Source organism: Sminthopsis crassicaudata, chromosome 4, assembly GCF_048593235.1.
Source record: "Sminthopsis crassicaudata isolate SCR6 chromosome 4, ASM4859323v1, whole genome shotgun sequence".
Classification (NCBI taxonomy): domain Eukaryota; kingdom Metazoa; phylum Chordata; class Mammalia; order Dasyuromorphia; family Dasyuridae; genus Sminthopsis; species Sminthopsis crassicaudata.
The window spans coordinates 319816234-319833297 of NC_133620.1; the positions used below are offsets into that span (position 1 = coordinate 319816234).

At 42.2% G+C, this 17064-nt stretch overlaps 1 protein-coding gene across 1 annotated transcript in view; it reads left to right on the plus strand.

The window, feature by feature from the left end:
* The window catches only part of FSCN2 (fascin actin-bundling protein 2, retinal), a 20113-nt gene extending 4717 nt beyond the window's left edge, over positions 1 to 15396 (plus strand). Inside the window, exons 2-5 of the mRNA XM_074260399.1 lie at positions 9279 to 9435; positions 13228 to 13349; positions 13854 to 14021; positions 14989 to 15396. Coding sequence (XP_074116500.1) covers positions 9279 to 9435; positions 13228 to 13349; positions 13854 to 14021; positions 14989 to 15194 — 653 coding nt within the window. The 3' untranslated portion in view covers positions 15195 to 15396. The remainder of the gene's footprint in view (positions 1 to 9278; positions 9436 to 13227; positions 13350 to 13853; positions 14022 to 14988) is intronic.
* Positions 15397 to 17064: the final 1668 nt, after the last annotated feature.

Here is a 17064-nt window from a genome sequence, read left to right on the forward strand (position 1 = left end):
AAAACAATTTATTTTTTTAATGGGGTTTTTCACTTAAATTTTAAAAAATTTCTTTTTTCTCCTGTCCAAATTAAAAATTGAAAAACAAAATTCTTCTAACAAATATGCATAGTCAAGCAAAACAAATTTCCTGCATTGGCCACATCTAAAATATGTCTCAGAGAAAGGAATTTCAAAGTTGGGAAGAGGGAAGGATAGTGAGTCCTAAGGACATAGTCCAACTAAGGGAGTAGTCATGGGGGAGAAAGGGCAGTCTCTCCTTCCCTTAAGCCCTGCTCCTTCTGTCTCTCCAAGAACAGCCTTCCCTCCAAACTCTGGAGAGGCATAAGCCAGTTGAGGATTAAGAGGCAATAGATACAAAAGAAACTGACCTTACCGTTAAACAAGATCCTTTGGTGGTCTTAGTAAAGGAGGCAGGAGAAAGAAGGCTCTCTCCAGCCTTCAGTTCTGAGGGAGGGGAGAAGAATCCCCTAGAGATTCCCCCAATTCCGGAAGTTTTCTTTGATGTCTCCTGAGCTTTAGGAAGAAAAAAGAATGTTTTATCTTCAGAAAGCTCTGGAAATAGGGGATTCTTAATTTGTTGTCATAGTTTCATGGACCTCAGGCTAAGAATGCCTGTCTAGAGGGTAGGGAGGAGGAGGAGGGGAGCAGAGTAGGATGCCAAAGGCCCATGGAAGGCTGTGATTTCTGGAAAATTTGTGGAATGTTCTCTTAGCCCTATTACCCCCAAATTGAATTATGAAAATGACCTTGGGTTCTTTACCTCGATGCCAGGATAGCCCAAGGTGGCTAGATCATCTGGTCTAGTTCCTCCATTTTTTTTTCAATTATCAAATATTTATCATTTTTTCCCTTCCTACACCATCTCCCACTGGAAAAGGAAAAAAAAAACCAAAACCCCAAACTTTTATAACAAGTATGTAGTTGTTATTCAGTCATATCTAATTTTCTTGATTCCATTTGGGGTTTTCTTAGCAAAATACTAGACTGATTTGCCATTTTCTTCTCCAGCTCATTCTACAGATGAGGAAACTGAGGCAAACATAAGGTTAAGTGGCTTGCCCAGAGTCATCCAACTAGTACATGTTGGAGGCTGAATTTGAACTCAGGGCTTCCTGATTCCAGGCCCAACACTTTATCCACAATACCACTTAATTGTCTGAAGTATGTGAAGCAAAATAAATTCCCATATTGGTCATCTCTAAAAATATCTGCCTTATTCTGCACCTTCAATCCATCAATTTCCCGTCAGAAGCAAGCTTCGTTATCAGTCCTTTGGATTCATAGTTGGTTTTTGCATCAATCAGGTCTTTCAAAATTGTTGTTATTGTATAATTGTTCTCCTAATTCCATTTACTTTACTCTGCATCTGTTCATACAAATTTTCCCAGGTTTCCTGAAAAGGGAAGGGAATAAGCATTTATACCATGCCTATTTTCGATTAGGTACTGTGCTAAGTGCTCATAAATATTATCTCATGTGATCCTCAAATCAACTTTGGGAGGTAGATGCTGTTATATATGTCTCCATTTTAAAGTTAAGGAAAGTGAATGGCTTACTTAGAGTCACACAGCTAGTAAATGTCTGAAGCTGGATTTTAATTCAGTTTTTCTTGACTCCAGACCCTTTGCTCTGTGCACAATGGAGCCTCCTATCATTTTCCCCTCTCAGGTTTATTTATTTAGATTTTTTTTTTGTTTTTGACTAGATGAAAGAGGAGATTCTTTGTTTCAATTGCTACTTAGCTATAATCACCGAATGGGTACAGCCTTAGTCCAACTGAGGCCTGTTGAATATCAGGTCTTCCCCTGCATCCTGGGCCATCTCCAGTCATCCTGATTTATATCTTGTCACTGGATCCAGATGGCTCTGGATGGGAAAGTGATGCAGGTGATCTTTCACAGCCTTCCCTTACCTTAAACCAATTCACTTGCACCTCATGGTTTTCTTCAAGAACAAAGGACAAACAATAACAAAAATGGCCAATAATATTACATTATATTCATAGACCGTGTTTATTCAGGGAAATATTTCTTCATCCATTCCCAAATTGATGGGTAGCTCCTTAGTTTCCAGTTCTTTGCCACCACAAAAGAGCTGCTTTACATATTTTTGTACACATAAGATCTTTTCTTTTTTTGCTTTTTCCTTTTACAGAAGAGGAGACTAGAACTAAGATAGAAGTAATTTCATCTTTATTAAGTGCCTGGCACTGGGCTTGGTCCCTGAAAAAGCCCAGATTTTGCTTTTACTATTAAACAGCCTTCCTTTCCTTGAATTTAAGAACCATTTCTAGAATCAAAAAATTTTTAAGCTGGAAGGCTTGTGAAAGATCTGATTCATCTCAGTACATTGTTCAAGGGAAGAACTTAATTAAATGTTTGTCGAATGAATCAATAAATCAAACAAGCCCTCACTTGAATGATCTCATAATCTACTTTGCACTTTGCAAAACTGAAATTGCTATATAAATGTCAGCTATGATGATGACGATGATGATGATTAAGTGAGTGAATACAGGGATTCTTAAACCTGGAGTCCAGAAACTTTTAAAAAATATCTTTTTTAATAACAGTATTTGAATATAACTGATTTCCTTGGTAATCTCATGTATTTTATTTTATGCTTTAAAAATTTTAAATCTGATTTCTTGCCATCTTGGGGAGGGTGGAGAGTAGAGAAAAAATGTAGAACTCGGAATCTCATAACAAGTGAATGTTGAAAACTAATTGGAAAAAATAAAATACAATTAAGTATTAAATGCTATTGCTTAATTATGTATTATTATTATTTACCATAAATACTAAATATTTAAGTAATACTGTTATTAAGTATCTAAAATTAAACGCTATTAAAATAAAATCAAATCTTTAATCTGAGAAGGCTTTATCAGGCTAACAAAGAAGTCTGGCTAAGAAAAAAAGATTTAGAAATCCCTTGAATAGAATAAATTAATTCCTAAAGTCCAGTCCAGTCAACCTCCTTTCTCATCTGCGTGGAAGCCCATTCTCCTCCCTTGCTGGTTCCCCTACCTCTCTTAGGGAGACTGAGAAGAGATGGTTTTGTCCATGTCCAAAGCTGTTTGACCCCACCCCCATGCCAGAACCTGAGACCAAAGATTTGAAGTGGGGTGGCCACTAGCATCCTGGGTAATCATGTTCAAATGAGGACTCTATTATCACAACTCCTTTTCTCTCTTCTTAGTACCAGAGGCTGAACCTTTGCCCCTGTATCCAGTCTGAGCAGAGACAGGGAGAGAAGGACTGCAGGGATTTAAAATACAAATTTGAGAGCTGTCCACTCTTTTTTTGCTTCAGACACCCTGGCACTGGTCTTGGATTCAGGAGGACTTGGCTCAGATGCTTACTAACTGTGTGATACTTTATCTCTCTGGGTCTCAGTTTCTCTAGATGTAAAATAAAGAGCTTGGTCTCAGTGGCATATTAAGTGGCTTTTAGATCTAAATCTGTGCTCCTGTGACCCAGCACTTTGGGGAAAAGGAGGAGAAATCTTGAAGAGACAAAAGGGATTGGATTAGATGGAAGCCTAGAAGTCAGTCAATCAACAAATATTAAATTCCTACTGTATTAAATATACTACTATGTGTCAAAACAGTCAATGCTCTCAAGGAGTCCTTAGACAAATGGACAAGACAGCATGATATTGATTGTTTGCAAGTCATTTTTCAGTCATGTCTGACTCTTCATGACCTCCTATTTAGGGTTTTCTTGGAGGAATTTCTCATTTCCTTCTACAGATCATTTTACTGGAAACTGAGGCAGACAGGTTAAGTAACTTGTCCATAGTCCCACAGCTAGGAAGTAATCCTAAAGGACATCATGAAGTGTCAGAGACCACCAAAAGACCACAACAAAAATAGCATCTAATGCCCAGAGCTGTTGTGATGATCAAAAGAGACAATAACTGTAAAAGCATTTAGCACTTGGCCCAGCACAGAGTTAAGTGCTACATAAAATGTTAGCTGTTAGTATGGCCCACCTCAGGAAAGAGTGAGTTCTTTCTCAATGGAGCAAAGGCTGGATGACCACTTTCCAAGTGCTTTGTTGTAAGGTGATAACTTTTCCTGTAATGAGTTGGACCACCTGGTACCTCTGCTGTCCCTCTGAACTCTCAGATTCTGTGATTTGATGCTATTTTGGTCAGTCCTGGAGTGACTAGCCTTTTTGTGTGATAATCAAGCATATATAAAGCCCTACTATGTGCCTATTATTATGCTAGAGGTTTATAAATGTTATATTACAGATCATCAGAATAGCCCTAAGAAGTAAATGCTATTTTGATTCCCATTTTATAGCAGAGGAAACCTCGACAGAGATTAATTGATTGGCTCAGGGCCAAATAGCTAATAAGTGTCTGAGGATGGATTTGAAGTAACGAAGATGCCTCTTCCTGACTCAAGTCCAGAGCTTATCCACTGTGTCATCACCAGCTGCCTCGGAGTCCCAACAGGAAGCAGTGACAGACCTAGGATAATATAATAAAAACTAATTTTTAAGTAGCACTTTAAGGATATAAAATATCTTGCATACAAATGTGTCAAAGTCTTATGATTTTATCCCTGAGAAAATCTCCTCTGCAACCCTTATAATAACTTTTGGAGAGTTGCTTGAGGCTTAGAAAGACAAATTGACTTGTTCAGAGTCACTCTGAGGCTGGATTTGAACTCACAAAGATGAATCTTCCTGACTGCAAGCTCAGTGCTCTATCCCCTGTGCCACCTAGCTGCATTGTCATTATCATTATCTTCCGTCATATGGATAGCACTGATCTCCCAGGATGCCACAGAATTGGGTACCACTCCCTACCAATGATACACCGAGGATGCAACAGAGAATGAAGGATATCCATGAGAGGGCCCATGTGCTCCACTGTTATCCTTGAGATAAGAACCCAACAAACTGCTTCATCTAATTCTTAGAATGGGGGTTCTTAACTTTTTTTTGAGTTATGTTCCCCTATGGGAACTTCTGGTGAACGCTTTGGATCTCTTCTCAGAATAATGTTTTTAAATAATTGAAGGAAATGTTAAATTTCAGTTAAAGATTAGTAAAAGGAAGGAAACAAGGATTTATTAAACTTTTATGATGTGACAGTCACTGTGCTAAGTGCCTTACAAATATCTCATTTGATCCTCACAACTATCCGGGGAATTAGGTGCTATTTTTCTTCCCATTTTACAGTTGAGGAAACTCAGACAGACATATTAAAGGACTTGTCTAATAAGGCTGATGAGGCTGTATTTGAACTTAGATCTTCCTGAGTCCAAGCCTAGGGTCCTATCCATTAGGCCACCTAGTTGAAAATAAAGATGTAATTTATCCCACATCCAAGTTCATAGCCCCATTGAAATCTATTTGTATGACATTAGGGAATTAGTGGACATCAGATCAAGAGCAAATGCCTTAAAGCAATAGGATAAGGAACTTCCACAAGAAAAGCCATTCTACAGAAGTCTGACCTGAGAGTTGCCCTTTGCTTCCATCCCAGGGAGATGAGAGGAACAACCTCATTGACAGAATAAGCAATATTCAGAGGTCTACCTCTTCCCAAATGGCTGAGCGACCCAACCAGAAGCCAGGTATCAGTTTGGGCTCCTAGATTCCTTCCAGGATTCACAATTCTCAGTCCTCCAACAAATCTGTGATTTCATTGAAATGGGCATTCTCTTTCCATGATACAGATCATAAGCTACCCACACCTACCTATTCCTGTCTACCCAAGCCTATAATCTTCGATAAACTGACTTCACAGGGTCGTGGCAGGGGTCTTCCTTAGTTTCATCTAACAATAAACAACAGCAACAATAACAATAAAAGCTAGCAATTATATGTTATTTTAAAGTTTGCAAGGTACTTTACAAATAATTCATTTGATCCTTGCAATAAAACTGGAAAGTGTATGCTATTATTATTCCCATTTTTACAGATGTGAAAACTGAGATGGAGAGAAGCAATTTTCCCAGGATTACACAGCAATAAGTGAATGAGATGGAATCTTCCTGACTGTAGGTCCTATACTTCATATATTAGTTATATCATATAGCTGTCTCTCAAGGATAACAGTGGAGCACTTGGGTCCTCTCATGGATAGCCTTCATTCTGTTACTTCCTCTATGTACCATTGCTAGGGAGTGGTGCCCAATCCTGTGGCACCCTGGAAGAGATCAGTGCCATCCATATGACTCTAATGATTAATGATAATGATAATGGTAGCAGGTCAGTGAGATGGCACAGGGGATAGAGCACTGAGCTTGGAGTCAGGAAGACTTTTCTTCATGAGTTCAAATCCAGTCTCAGATAATTATGAGAGATATGGCCCTGGGCATGTCACTTAACTCTGTTTGCCTCAGTTTTCTTATCTGTAAAATGAGCTGGAGAAGGAAATTGCTTTCTTTGCCAAGAAAACCCCAAAATGGGGTCATATAAAGAACTGAATATAACTGAAGTCACTCAATAATTAAAATAACTAATATTTATATATCACTTTACATACTTCTTAACAATAACCTGTGAAATAGGTAATAAAAATATGATTGTGTCTTTCAGATAATAAAACTGGGACACAAAAAAGCATAAGTTAAACATTCACAGATTGGCCAGATGTTTCAGATGGCAGAGTTAGGATAAGGGATCTTTTTTTTTTTTAATAGCTTTTTACAAAATATATGCATGGATAGTTTTTCATCACTGATCCTTGTAAAACCTTCTGTTCTAAATTTTCCCCTCTTTCCCCCCCACCCTCTTCCCTAGATGGCAGGTCATCCAAAACATGTTAAATATATTAAAGTATATGTTAAATATAATATATGTATACATATCCATACAGTTATCTTGCTGCTCAAGAAAGATCGGATCTAGAAAGAAGATAAAAAAACCTGAGAAGGAAAACAAAAATGCAAGTAAACAACAGAAAGAGTGGAAATGTTATGTTATGGTCCACACTCATTTCCCATAGTTCTCTCTCTGGGTGTAGATGACTCGCTTCATTACTAAATAATTGGAACTAGTTTGGATCATCTCATTGTTGACAAGAGCCACTTCCATCAGAATCCATCATTGTATACTCTTGCTGTTGCCATGTACAATGATCTCCTGGTTCTGCTCATTTCACTTAGCATCACTCCATTAAGTTTATCCAAGCCTCTCTGTAAATCCTGCTGGTCAGTTCTTACAAAACAATAATATTCCATAACATTCATATGCCATTATTTCTTTAGCCAATCTCTAACTGATGGGCATCCACTCAGTTTCCAGTTCCTTGCCACCACAAAGAGGGCTGCCACAAACATTTCCCTCCTTTAAGATCTCTTTGGGATATAAGCCCACTAGAAACATTGCTGGATTAAAGGGTATGCAGAGTTGGATAACTTTTTGAGCATAGTTCCAAATTGCTCTCTAGAATGGTTGGAGCCATTCGCAGTTCCACCAACAATGTATCATGTCCCTGTTTTCAGGATGAGGGATCTTTTGACTCAATTTCCAATGTTCCTCCTCTTCCTCCCACCCCCCATTTTCCACTGGGGAGTGCTATGAATTGGACAGGGCTGTTCTGGTGGATTCCTTCATTCTGGCAAAATTCTAAACCTGGAGAATGCTTAAGGACAAGACCTGCATTTAGGGCTTCATGACATGTGGATGATTGTCAGCCCTAGGCTTGACATGGGGAGCTTAAAGGAAAAGAACAAGGCATTCCTTGTAGAAGGTGGCCCATGGGCACTGGCATGGATCCCAAGCCTCCTCTCCCCTTAGGTAGGAAGTCTCCCTTGTCTGATCTTTCTGTCTGATGGGGGAGGAGTTCCAGTGGTACCCCACTGAATGCTGGGCCTGAGGGGCCAGCCCTGACCCTCCATCCATCCTCCTGAAGGGCTTGTGTCTTCCGCAGCATGTGGAGGCTGATGTTTACTTGTAATTGTCAAAGCTGCCTCCTCTTCATCACTTCCCCTCCATCATGTGTGAGTTAGCGCGGACCACTGGGGTGCCACGTGGGAAGCAGGTGGTACAAGGCAGGCTCTGTGATCTGCCAAAGTTCTAAGTGCGGTAGGGTTGCCATGGTAACTAGGTCTGGTTTGGGGATGATGATGAGTTTGGGGTTTGATTTATTCTGGATTGGAAGGGAAGAAAGAACTAAGAGTCTCTAGCTGACTGTTCTCCTTTCCAATTCTGCTTGGCCCTGTCCTTCAATCATTTTGTTAGGTTAAACACTGTGGCTGTAGCACAACCCAGGACCTCTTCTGGGGGAGTTGGGGAGCCAGCATGCTAGGATTGGGACATTTGTTTCCTAAATGGGGACAGACCCCCCAGGGCTGCTTCAGTGGCCTAAGGAAGTCCTTGAAGCCTCTGGCTCTATCCCACTCTGGTGCCCTAGGAAGGACAGAACCCCCTGCTGTGCCTAACCCAAGCTGATTAGGGGGTGAGTTATAAATAGGGACATCAACTCCATCTGAAGGGCAGATGGAAACTACAGCAATCAGCTTAGCCTTCCAATTAGCAGTGATGATTTGGAGGATTTTCTGGGCAAACAGAAGGTTAGCTTAACTATTTAGGAAGGAGAAATCAGGCACAGGGAGAGGACTAAGTCCATTTCTTCCCCAAACTGGATTTGAGTGGATTTTCCTCCCTTCCCTGGTTCTGTCTCCCTTGCTTGTGCCAGCTGATAGATCCCTTCAAAAAAAGGCTTGTTGTCTTAAGGGTCAAGGGCAGCTCAGCTTCATGCTGTCAGCAACATTCCCAAGTTCAGCTAACTAGATTACAATGTTTTAGGGAAATATTTTAAAAATAAATTAAAAAGGGGCAGCTAGATGGTGCAGTAGATAGAGTTTTGGCTCTAGAGTCCAGAGGACTTGTGTTCAAATCTAGCCTTAGTCATTTACTATCTGTGTGACTCTAAGCAAGTCATTTAGATTTATTTGCCTCAGTTTCTTCATCTGTAAAATGAGATGGAAAAGAAAATAGCAAACCACTCTAGTATCTTTGCCAAGAAACTCCATGGACAGCATGGGGTTGCAAAGAGTCCACTACAACTAAATCTCTTGAGCAACAACAGCAAGTGGAACCACTGGTTAAGAGGGGCTTCTGCAAAATTCTGTGACTCATCTCATTCCCTATGGTAGGGGCAAGATTGGTACCTCCTCTTGTCCATTCTTATTCCTCCCTTCAGGGGTGGCTTAAAACTTTAGAACTCAACTTTCCTTATCTACTATGCTCAGTTATCTAAGAAAAGTTTCTTTTCTTCCTTTCTAACCCATTTCCTCTTTTCAGGGATCAACGTCTCAGCCAATCAGGATGAAGAGCTGGACCATGAGACATTCCAGATGCAAATTGACCGTGAGACCAAGAAGTGTATTTTCCATTCCAACACTGGGGATTACTGGACCCTGGTCACTCATGGGGGTATCCAGTCTATTGCCACACAAGTGTGAGCAGCTCTGACTACTCCTGGCTTTGCCCAGTTTCCCCTTCACCATCACTGTCTCCATTACATTTACCTGCCATCACAATCATCATTATTGTTACTACCATCATCACACTCAGTATATATGTAAACATCAGCACTGTCACCACCACCACCTCCTTCCTATTACCATCAGTCAATAAAGTCCAATAGCCACCATTTGGCAACTACTGTACTAGGTGCTGGGGATATGGAGGCAAACAAAGGAACCATTTTTCTTTTCAAGAAGATTACATTGCATCAGAGGAAAAAATATGGATCTATATATTTCCATGTGGATATAGATAGATGTATACATATATAGTGTGTAAATATATGTGTATGTAAAGAAAACATACAGAAAAATATATAAGGTATTTTTTTGAGAGGAAGGCACTAAAATATGGAGCTTTAGTTGAGGTGAAGAGGAAGATGATTCCTGGTGTGAGGGACAAACTGAGAAAAGTTACATGGGATGGAGTGTTGTGTGTAAGAAACAGTAAGAGGGTCAGTTTGGTTGAGCAATGGGGTAGGTAGAGGAAGATCATGTATATTATGAAAGGTAAGTTGGAGCTAGGTTGTGGATGACTTTATATGGACTTTGATCCTATTTATAATAAGGAGAAATGGTGGATAATTGAGTAAGGAGGTGACATGGTCAGACCAGCATTTTAGGGAAATCCTTTAAGTAGTCTGTGGAAAATAGATTGGAGGGGCTTGTTGTCCAGGTAATAGATGATGAGACTCTGAAATAGGATGATGCCAGTGTGAATAGAGAGAAGGAGATATATGGGAGAGATGCTGTGGAGGCAGAAACTACAACTTTTATTAGAAATATGGCGGGAAGAGTATAGGACAGCACCCAGGTTATGAACTTGAATGGACTCAAAGAATGATGATGTCCTCAACAGAAATAGGGAGGGGTGAGCTTGGGATGCCTACAAGACACTACAGTTTGAAATCTCCAATAGGCAGTTGGTGACATAGGATTCTCATCCTCAAGAGGCACTAGGGTTGGATATATAGATATGGGAATTATTTGAATAAAGATGATGCTTAAACTTCTGGGAATTGATTAGCCCATCAAGTAAGAGAGTATAGAAAAGAGAAAAAAGGGTCTGGGACAGAAGCTTGTGATATAGCCACAGTTAAGAGAGGTATGACATGGGTGATGATCCAGCAATTAGGTCCAAAAGAGGACCAAAAGAGGACAGCATTACAAAATACACAAAGGAGAGAGACAAGAGAAGGACAAGGTGCTCAGCAATGTCATTCACTGCAGAGAGGTCAAGAAGGAGGAAAGGATGGGGAAAGCATTGTCAGACTTGACAATTAAGACATAGTCCATAATTTTGGAGAAAGTTTCGATTGAATGATGGGGTCAGAAACCAAGAGAAGTGGAGGCAATCTGAAAAAGGCAGGAGAGATTCCAGATTATAACCTGAAGGTGATTTTTCTTCAGAATGTGAAAGATATGGATGTATTTCTGGAACCATTTGGCAAGTGAGAAATGATTCATAACTTTAGAAAAAAAGCAGTTGTAGGTAAATGATGACATCAGGAGCCAGAAAAAAAGTAAGAAAAGAGAGACAGAGAGAGAGAGAAGGAGGAAGAGAAGGAAGAGGAGGACAAAGATGAGGAAGGAGGAGGAGGAGGAAGAGTTCTGGGATTATAGCTTGAGAAGATACTAGAGCCCATGGAACTTTTTCAGGATAAAGGAGACTTAGGTGTGTTTGCAGGCTACAGGAAAGGGAATTGTAGTTAGGAAGAGATGAGAGATTCAGGGGGAGCAGTGATAATTAAGAGGGGGAGGAGGGAGTGAGAATCAGATACATGGCCACCACAAGAAGAAGGGCTCCCTCCAAGTTTTTAAATGTTTTCTTTGTGCCAAGTACTGTGCTAAGTGCTGAGGGGAAAAGTGCAAAGAATACATCAATACCTACTCAAAATGAGCAAATTCTAAAGAGGGAGATAAGCTTATTAACAATAAATAGGTATATATGAATACATATGCATGCATACATATAACATAAAGTGAATAAATATACGCACAATAGATGCACAAGGCGATTTGGGAGAAGGGGCATTAACTGTGAGGAGAATCAGGAAAGGGTCAATGTAGAAGATGGTACTTAAGCTTCGTCTGCATTGTTTATGTGTGTTTTAAGTCGATGTGGTTAAATGACTTGCCCATATCCACACAGCTAGTAAGTGTCTGAGGTCACCTTCAAACCTAAGTCCTCCTGATTCCAGGGTCAGTACTCTATCCACTGTGCCATCCAGCTGCCCCTTTGAGCTGTCTTATAGGAAGAAAAGGACTCAGTGAGGTGAAAATGAGGAAGGAGAACATTCCAGGTTTGACACACAATCAGCATAAAGACACAGAGATCAGAGATGGGTTGGTGAAGCTTGAGGAATAAAGAGATCAATTTGGCTGGATCTCTGAGTGCAGGAGGGGAACAATGCCCAACAAAGCTGAAAAAATAGACTGAGAAGTTTTTTAAGGGCTTTAAAAGGTAGACAGAGAAATTTATATTATATCCTCGTGCAAGAGAAAGTTGCTGGAGTTGTTTGAATAGGGAAGTAACATAAGCCTATCTATGCTTAAGGTAAATTAATGTAAATGTGTAGAGTGGAATTGGATGGGAGAGAGAGTCATGGAGACCAACAGAAGGCTGTTACCTCCTCTAGGTAAGAGGAGATGGGGGGTTGTAATAAGCTGAGTGGTGAAGAAAAGTGTTCAAGAGATGTTGTGAAGACATCCCTCATCACTACCTTTTTCTTCACTATCATCTTCCTTGCTGACACTGCCACCTGATCACTACCAGCCATATTATTATCACTATCTCTGTTATCACCATCATCAAGAACATCTCCAAATGCACATGACCCCATCACTGTCACCATCAGCACCACAATCCACATCACCATTATAACACCCTCACTCACCACTACCATATCAACCATAATTATCATCATCACTACAGCTGCTCTCACCCTCCTCAACATTACTCTTATCCAATGCTGCATCCACATGACCTAAATGACCTCTGCTTCTTTTCTTCTAAATCCTCTGTTAGATAGTTCCCCTCCAGGGGTGAACACTAGTGGGTTCTATGGCTCAAGGCATTATCTAGAGAATGAGGTAGAAGGGAGGATGGTACCTGAACCTAGGAAAGAAATAGCATTTCTAAGCCAAAGTATGAGGAGCTTGGAGAAAGGAAGGTGACTGAGAAGGTAGACAGAACCTCCTCTTCTACTTTCTCCTTAAGGTAGGATTGTTGAATATAAAGAGAATACAAGCAAAGGGTTGATTCCAGAGTCCAGAGCTATGATCTGGGAGGAAGAATAGGGGAAAGAGACCTGGGTAGGACAGTTCCCATTCTCGAGGTTAGGGCAAAGGTTTTAACTGGGGGTCTTTATATATTTTGATCATTAAACTTCAACATGATTGGTTTCCTTAGTACCCCTAATTATTTTATTTTGTGAATTTTAATATAATATTCTGATATCATAGGCTTTGCCAGACTGCTAAAAGGAATTATGATACAAACAAGGTTAAGGAGCTTTGATTTAGGGATGCATTTCCCCATCCCCACCTGATATAGTGATTTCAGACCCCTGGATTAGCTCTGGACTTGCTCTAATTTGCTTGGGATGAAGCAAATTTTCTGAGTGACCTCCAGTCAAAACAGGGCCAGGTCCCCACACAGTTCCCCTGGTCCCCACACTCCTCCCCAGTGATATTGACTGTTCCCTTCTTTACTTCCTCCCTAGTGCTGCCAAAACCATGTTTGAGATCGAATGGCGCGGCCGACGAATAGCACTCAAGGCAAGCAACGGGCGCTACATCTGCACAAAGAAGAATGGGCATCTAGCAGCCATCAGTGACTTTATCGGTGAGTACCTGCCCAGGTGGGAGGTTCAGGCAGGACCTTGAAAGTCTGCAGGTTTTAGAATCCCTAGCAATGCTTAGTTCAAGGTTCAAGCAATGACAGATGATAGGGAGGAGGATGAACAGGAGAAAAGAAAGGAGCCCTTACCCACTCATCCAGAAGCAATTGGGTGGCCAGGGTGCCAGGGTTGAAGTCAGGAAGACCTGCTTTCAAATGCAGCCTGAGACCCTGGACAAGATACTTGCCTGCAGTTTGCTTCAAGTTTTTCAACTGTAAATGCAGAATAATAACAGCATCGATTTCCCAGGGTTTCTATGAGCATCAAATGAGATATTTGTAAAACATTAACCACAGTGCCTTCCTTTCCCCTTCCCTCCACTAATCACACACTTCACTAAAGAGGGCTTACAAAGGGACTCCTCTCCAACACACACACATGTGAGTGAAAAGGGGGGTGCCAGGTAAGACACCCCAGTCCCCATTGCAGTCCTCCTCTTTTTGATCCAGGTGAGGATGAAGAATTTATCATCAAACTCATCAACCGGCCCATCTTGGTACTGAGGGGCAACGAGGGCTTTGTCTGCCACCATCGAAACTCCAATCTGCTGGACACAAACCGGTCCGTCTATGATGTCTTCCACATCAGTTTCAGCGATGGCGCCTACCAGATCCGAGGTGGAGCCTTGGGGTGGAGAACAGGGATAGGGGAGACCACACGGGGGAGTTGTTAGCTGAGGGTCTCCCTCTCCACTTTCGCCCCATCTTTCCCTTCATTTCCCATTCTAACAAGATGGTGAAGGGAAAATTGAAAAATCTGCAGGTGTATCTACTGTTGCTCTGACATTCTTAGAGAACCACCTTAGCCTTCCCCACCACACTTTTTTTCCCCCTTAGGAAAGAAATGGGAAATAGAGGATATATGAACTGGTCCCACCTCACCTGTCACTGACTGAACGAACTGTCTCTAGTATCTGGCCAGCCAAATTTGATGTAACTTCAAATCAGAACCACCAATGGCTGATGGAAAGCTTGCCCAGTCAGTGACATGGGTAGGAGGAAATACGGAGGAAGTTGGTTTCTTTCTTATTACTCTATCTGGGATTTTGGTTCATGTTAAATTACTGCCTCCATCTCGGATAGGGATAGGGATAAAAAGAACTGGTGCTGAGACTTGTCTCAGACAGAACCTGATTTCACTTTTGGTGACCCAGTTCACCAGAACAATACACTCTGTTCAGGGTCAGGCAGAAGAGGGTTGATCCCTTTCCTGCCACAGAAAGGAACCACATAATCTTTCTTCCCCGTTCTTAACCCCTCTTCCCCAAAACCACTACACTGAGCTCTAGGGAAAATAAAGAATACAACGGGCATGAGATGGCAATGGAGGACCATTCACAGGAAGAATAGCATCATCCCTGATGTCACTCTGCATAGATTTTCTAACCCCACCCAATTCCAATCTCAATCTATGGGGTCAGCAGTGCTCAGAAGGAGAAGGCAACCTGAGGGAGATGGGGGTGAGAACACCTAGTTTGGGAGGGGAAAGGAAGGGAAGGATAAAGTCTGGGGGGGAGGGAGGGAGGAAAGGGATCTGTCCTAAGATCTGCCCCATCCTGACCTCCTCGTCCGGCTTCATCCTCAGGCAGAGGCGGTAAATTCTGGTACATAGCCAGCAATGGCAACGTGTGCAGTGACGGCGAGAGATCAGAGGATTTCTTCTTTGAGTTCCGGGAGCGGGGTCGAGTGGCCATCAGAGGCAAAAATGGCAAATACCTGCGGGGAGCCTCATCAGGCATGTTGAAGGCTGATGGAGACTCCCTTGCCTGTGCCACCCTCTGGGAATACTAATCCCATCTACCTGGATGAACCCCCTCCAGATCTCCCAGGAAAGAAGAGGAGAGAAGAGGAATAAAAGCAGAAGCAGGGAAGGAGCTTGGGTATCCCCTGGGTGGGATGGAGTAGGGGAATCCCTCCCTCTTTTATTACAGCACACATTGCATGATCATACTGCCCCTTTCCCCTGTCTCCTACATAAAATTTCTGTCTGAGATTTGGCTTTCTCTGGTTTCTTGATGTTCAATGTTCACCTGAGTCCCCTATCCCATGCTTTGAAATGCATTAAGACAGTCTTTCCAAAGCAAGCCGGACAAAGTCTGGGAAGGCTGTCTGGCCTTCCTATGATGGCTACCAGGGTTTTGAGTCATTACTTCTCCCTTCCTCAGTTCCCAGAAAAATAGCCAAGATTTGCCCACAGTCAGCCATTCCACAGGAATAGGCCCCATTATCCTCCAGGAGTCTCTATCCCACTTTCTGTGATAAATTTGGAGATATCTGAGAGGCTGTAGCCTCCCAGAATTCCCCTTGGTTCATTAAGGTGACCTTGGTGATCAAGGTGATCAAGGATAAAGGACACAGCCTGAGAGGAGAATGAAATTAGAGAAGGAAGAAAAAAGGGAGGAGTGAATACAGGGAAAACTGAGCCTGTTAGAATTCCCAGGATAGAAAGATGGACAATTCTCCACAGGAACAGAGCCTTCAGAGAAGAGGGGCTTGGCCAGAACCAGGGCCAGGGCTGGACCAGTCAGCTTTGCACATTCCATGGGTTGATTTCCTTATTCTATTCCCCTCCTCTCATGTGTCTTCTCTCCCTTTCCTATTCCTTCCCCTGGCTGGAGCCCTCATTTTTCATTGACTACTTTGCTAAGGGACCCTGAGGCTGAATCCCCTTGGACCCTTACATCAACTTCAGAGGGTTGAGCCAGGGCCAAGACCTGTCCCACTCCCTCCTCTTATGAAATTCCAGTCTCTGGGGTCTTTGTTCCTTTGGGATTTTGTATGCCAGCTTCACATCGAGGTCTCCCCACTGTGTTACCAGCTGGTACTGGTACTAATAATCACATTTCTAGATTGTCTTAGAAAGGAGATTTTTCTCTGGCAGACAGCAAACCCACCCCTATGGTTTCTCCATTCTCCAGCTCCTCCTCTAGACACAGAGAAACCTGCATCCCTCCCCCCTATTTCACTGCAGATCACACAGGCTGCAGGATATCCAGGGACATTTCTCACAGACTTGCCAAGGTGCCCACTCATGCATACATACCCTGCAGTGGGCACAGCCACTGGCTTCACAATGTGTCATGTACATTATATATCTGATTCCAGTCATCATGAAACTAGAGATCACCCCATCCAACCCCCCAGTTTCTCAAATGAAGCAATTTAAAGTCCAGAAAAACTTAAGTGATCTGTTCAGGCTCATCCCCACCCCTGGAGAGAAGGACCATTCCTTCAAACTGCTATCAGGCCTTCCGGCCTGTGGACTGGAGATGGCGCTTTCCCCAGAAAGCTCTGGGGAATATGTGTGGAATGGATTCAGCGTGAGGATGTTAATAGGATAATTTGTGCTGGGTGGGGCAAAGCCTTTACTGTGGGTGGTTTGGGTGGGAAGGTTCTGTAGCTCCCAACCCCTCCCTGCACAGCCTGCTCAGAGTTCCAGCTTGCCTGCGTCTCTCTGATTATCTCCAGAGTAACCAGCTGTACTAAGATCCACAGAGATATGGGAGAGCCAGGAGAAAGAGGGGAGGCTGAACTCAGAATTCCCTGGAGAAGAATTTGGGGAAAATCCATTTTGAGTCACTCCTGGGCTCTGGGAGAGAGAGGAAGAGGCGAAGAGCTAGTCAAATGTCAATGGGCATTTATCAAGCATTTACTCTGCATT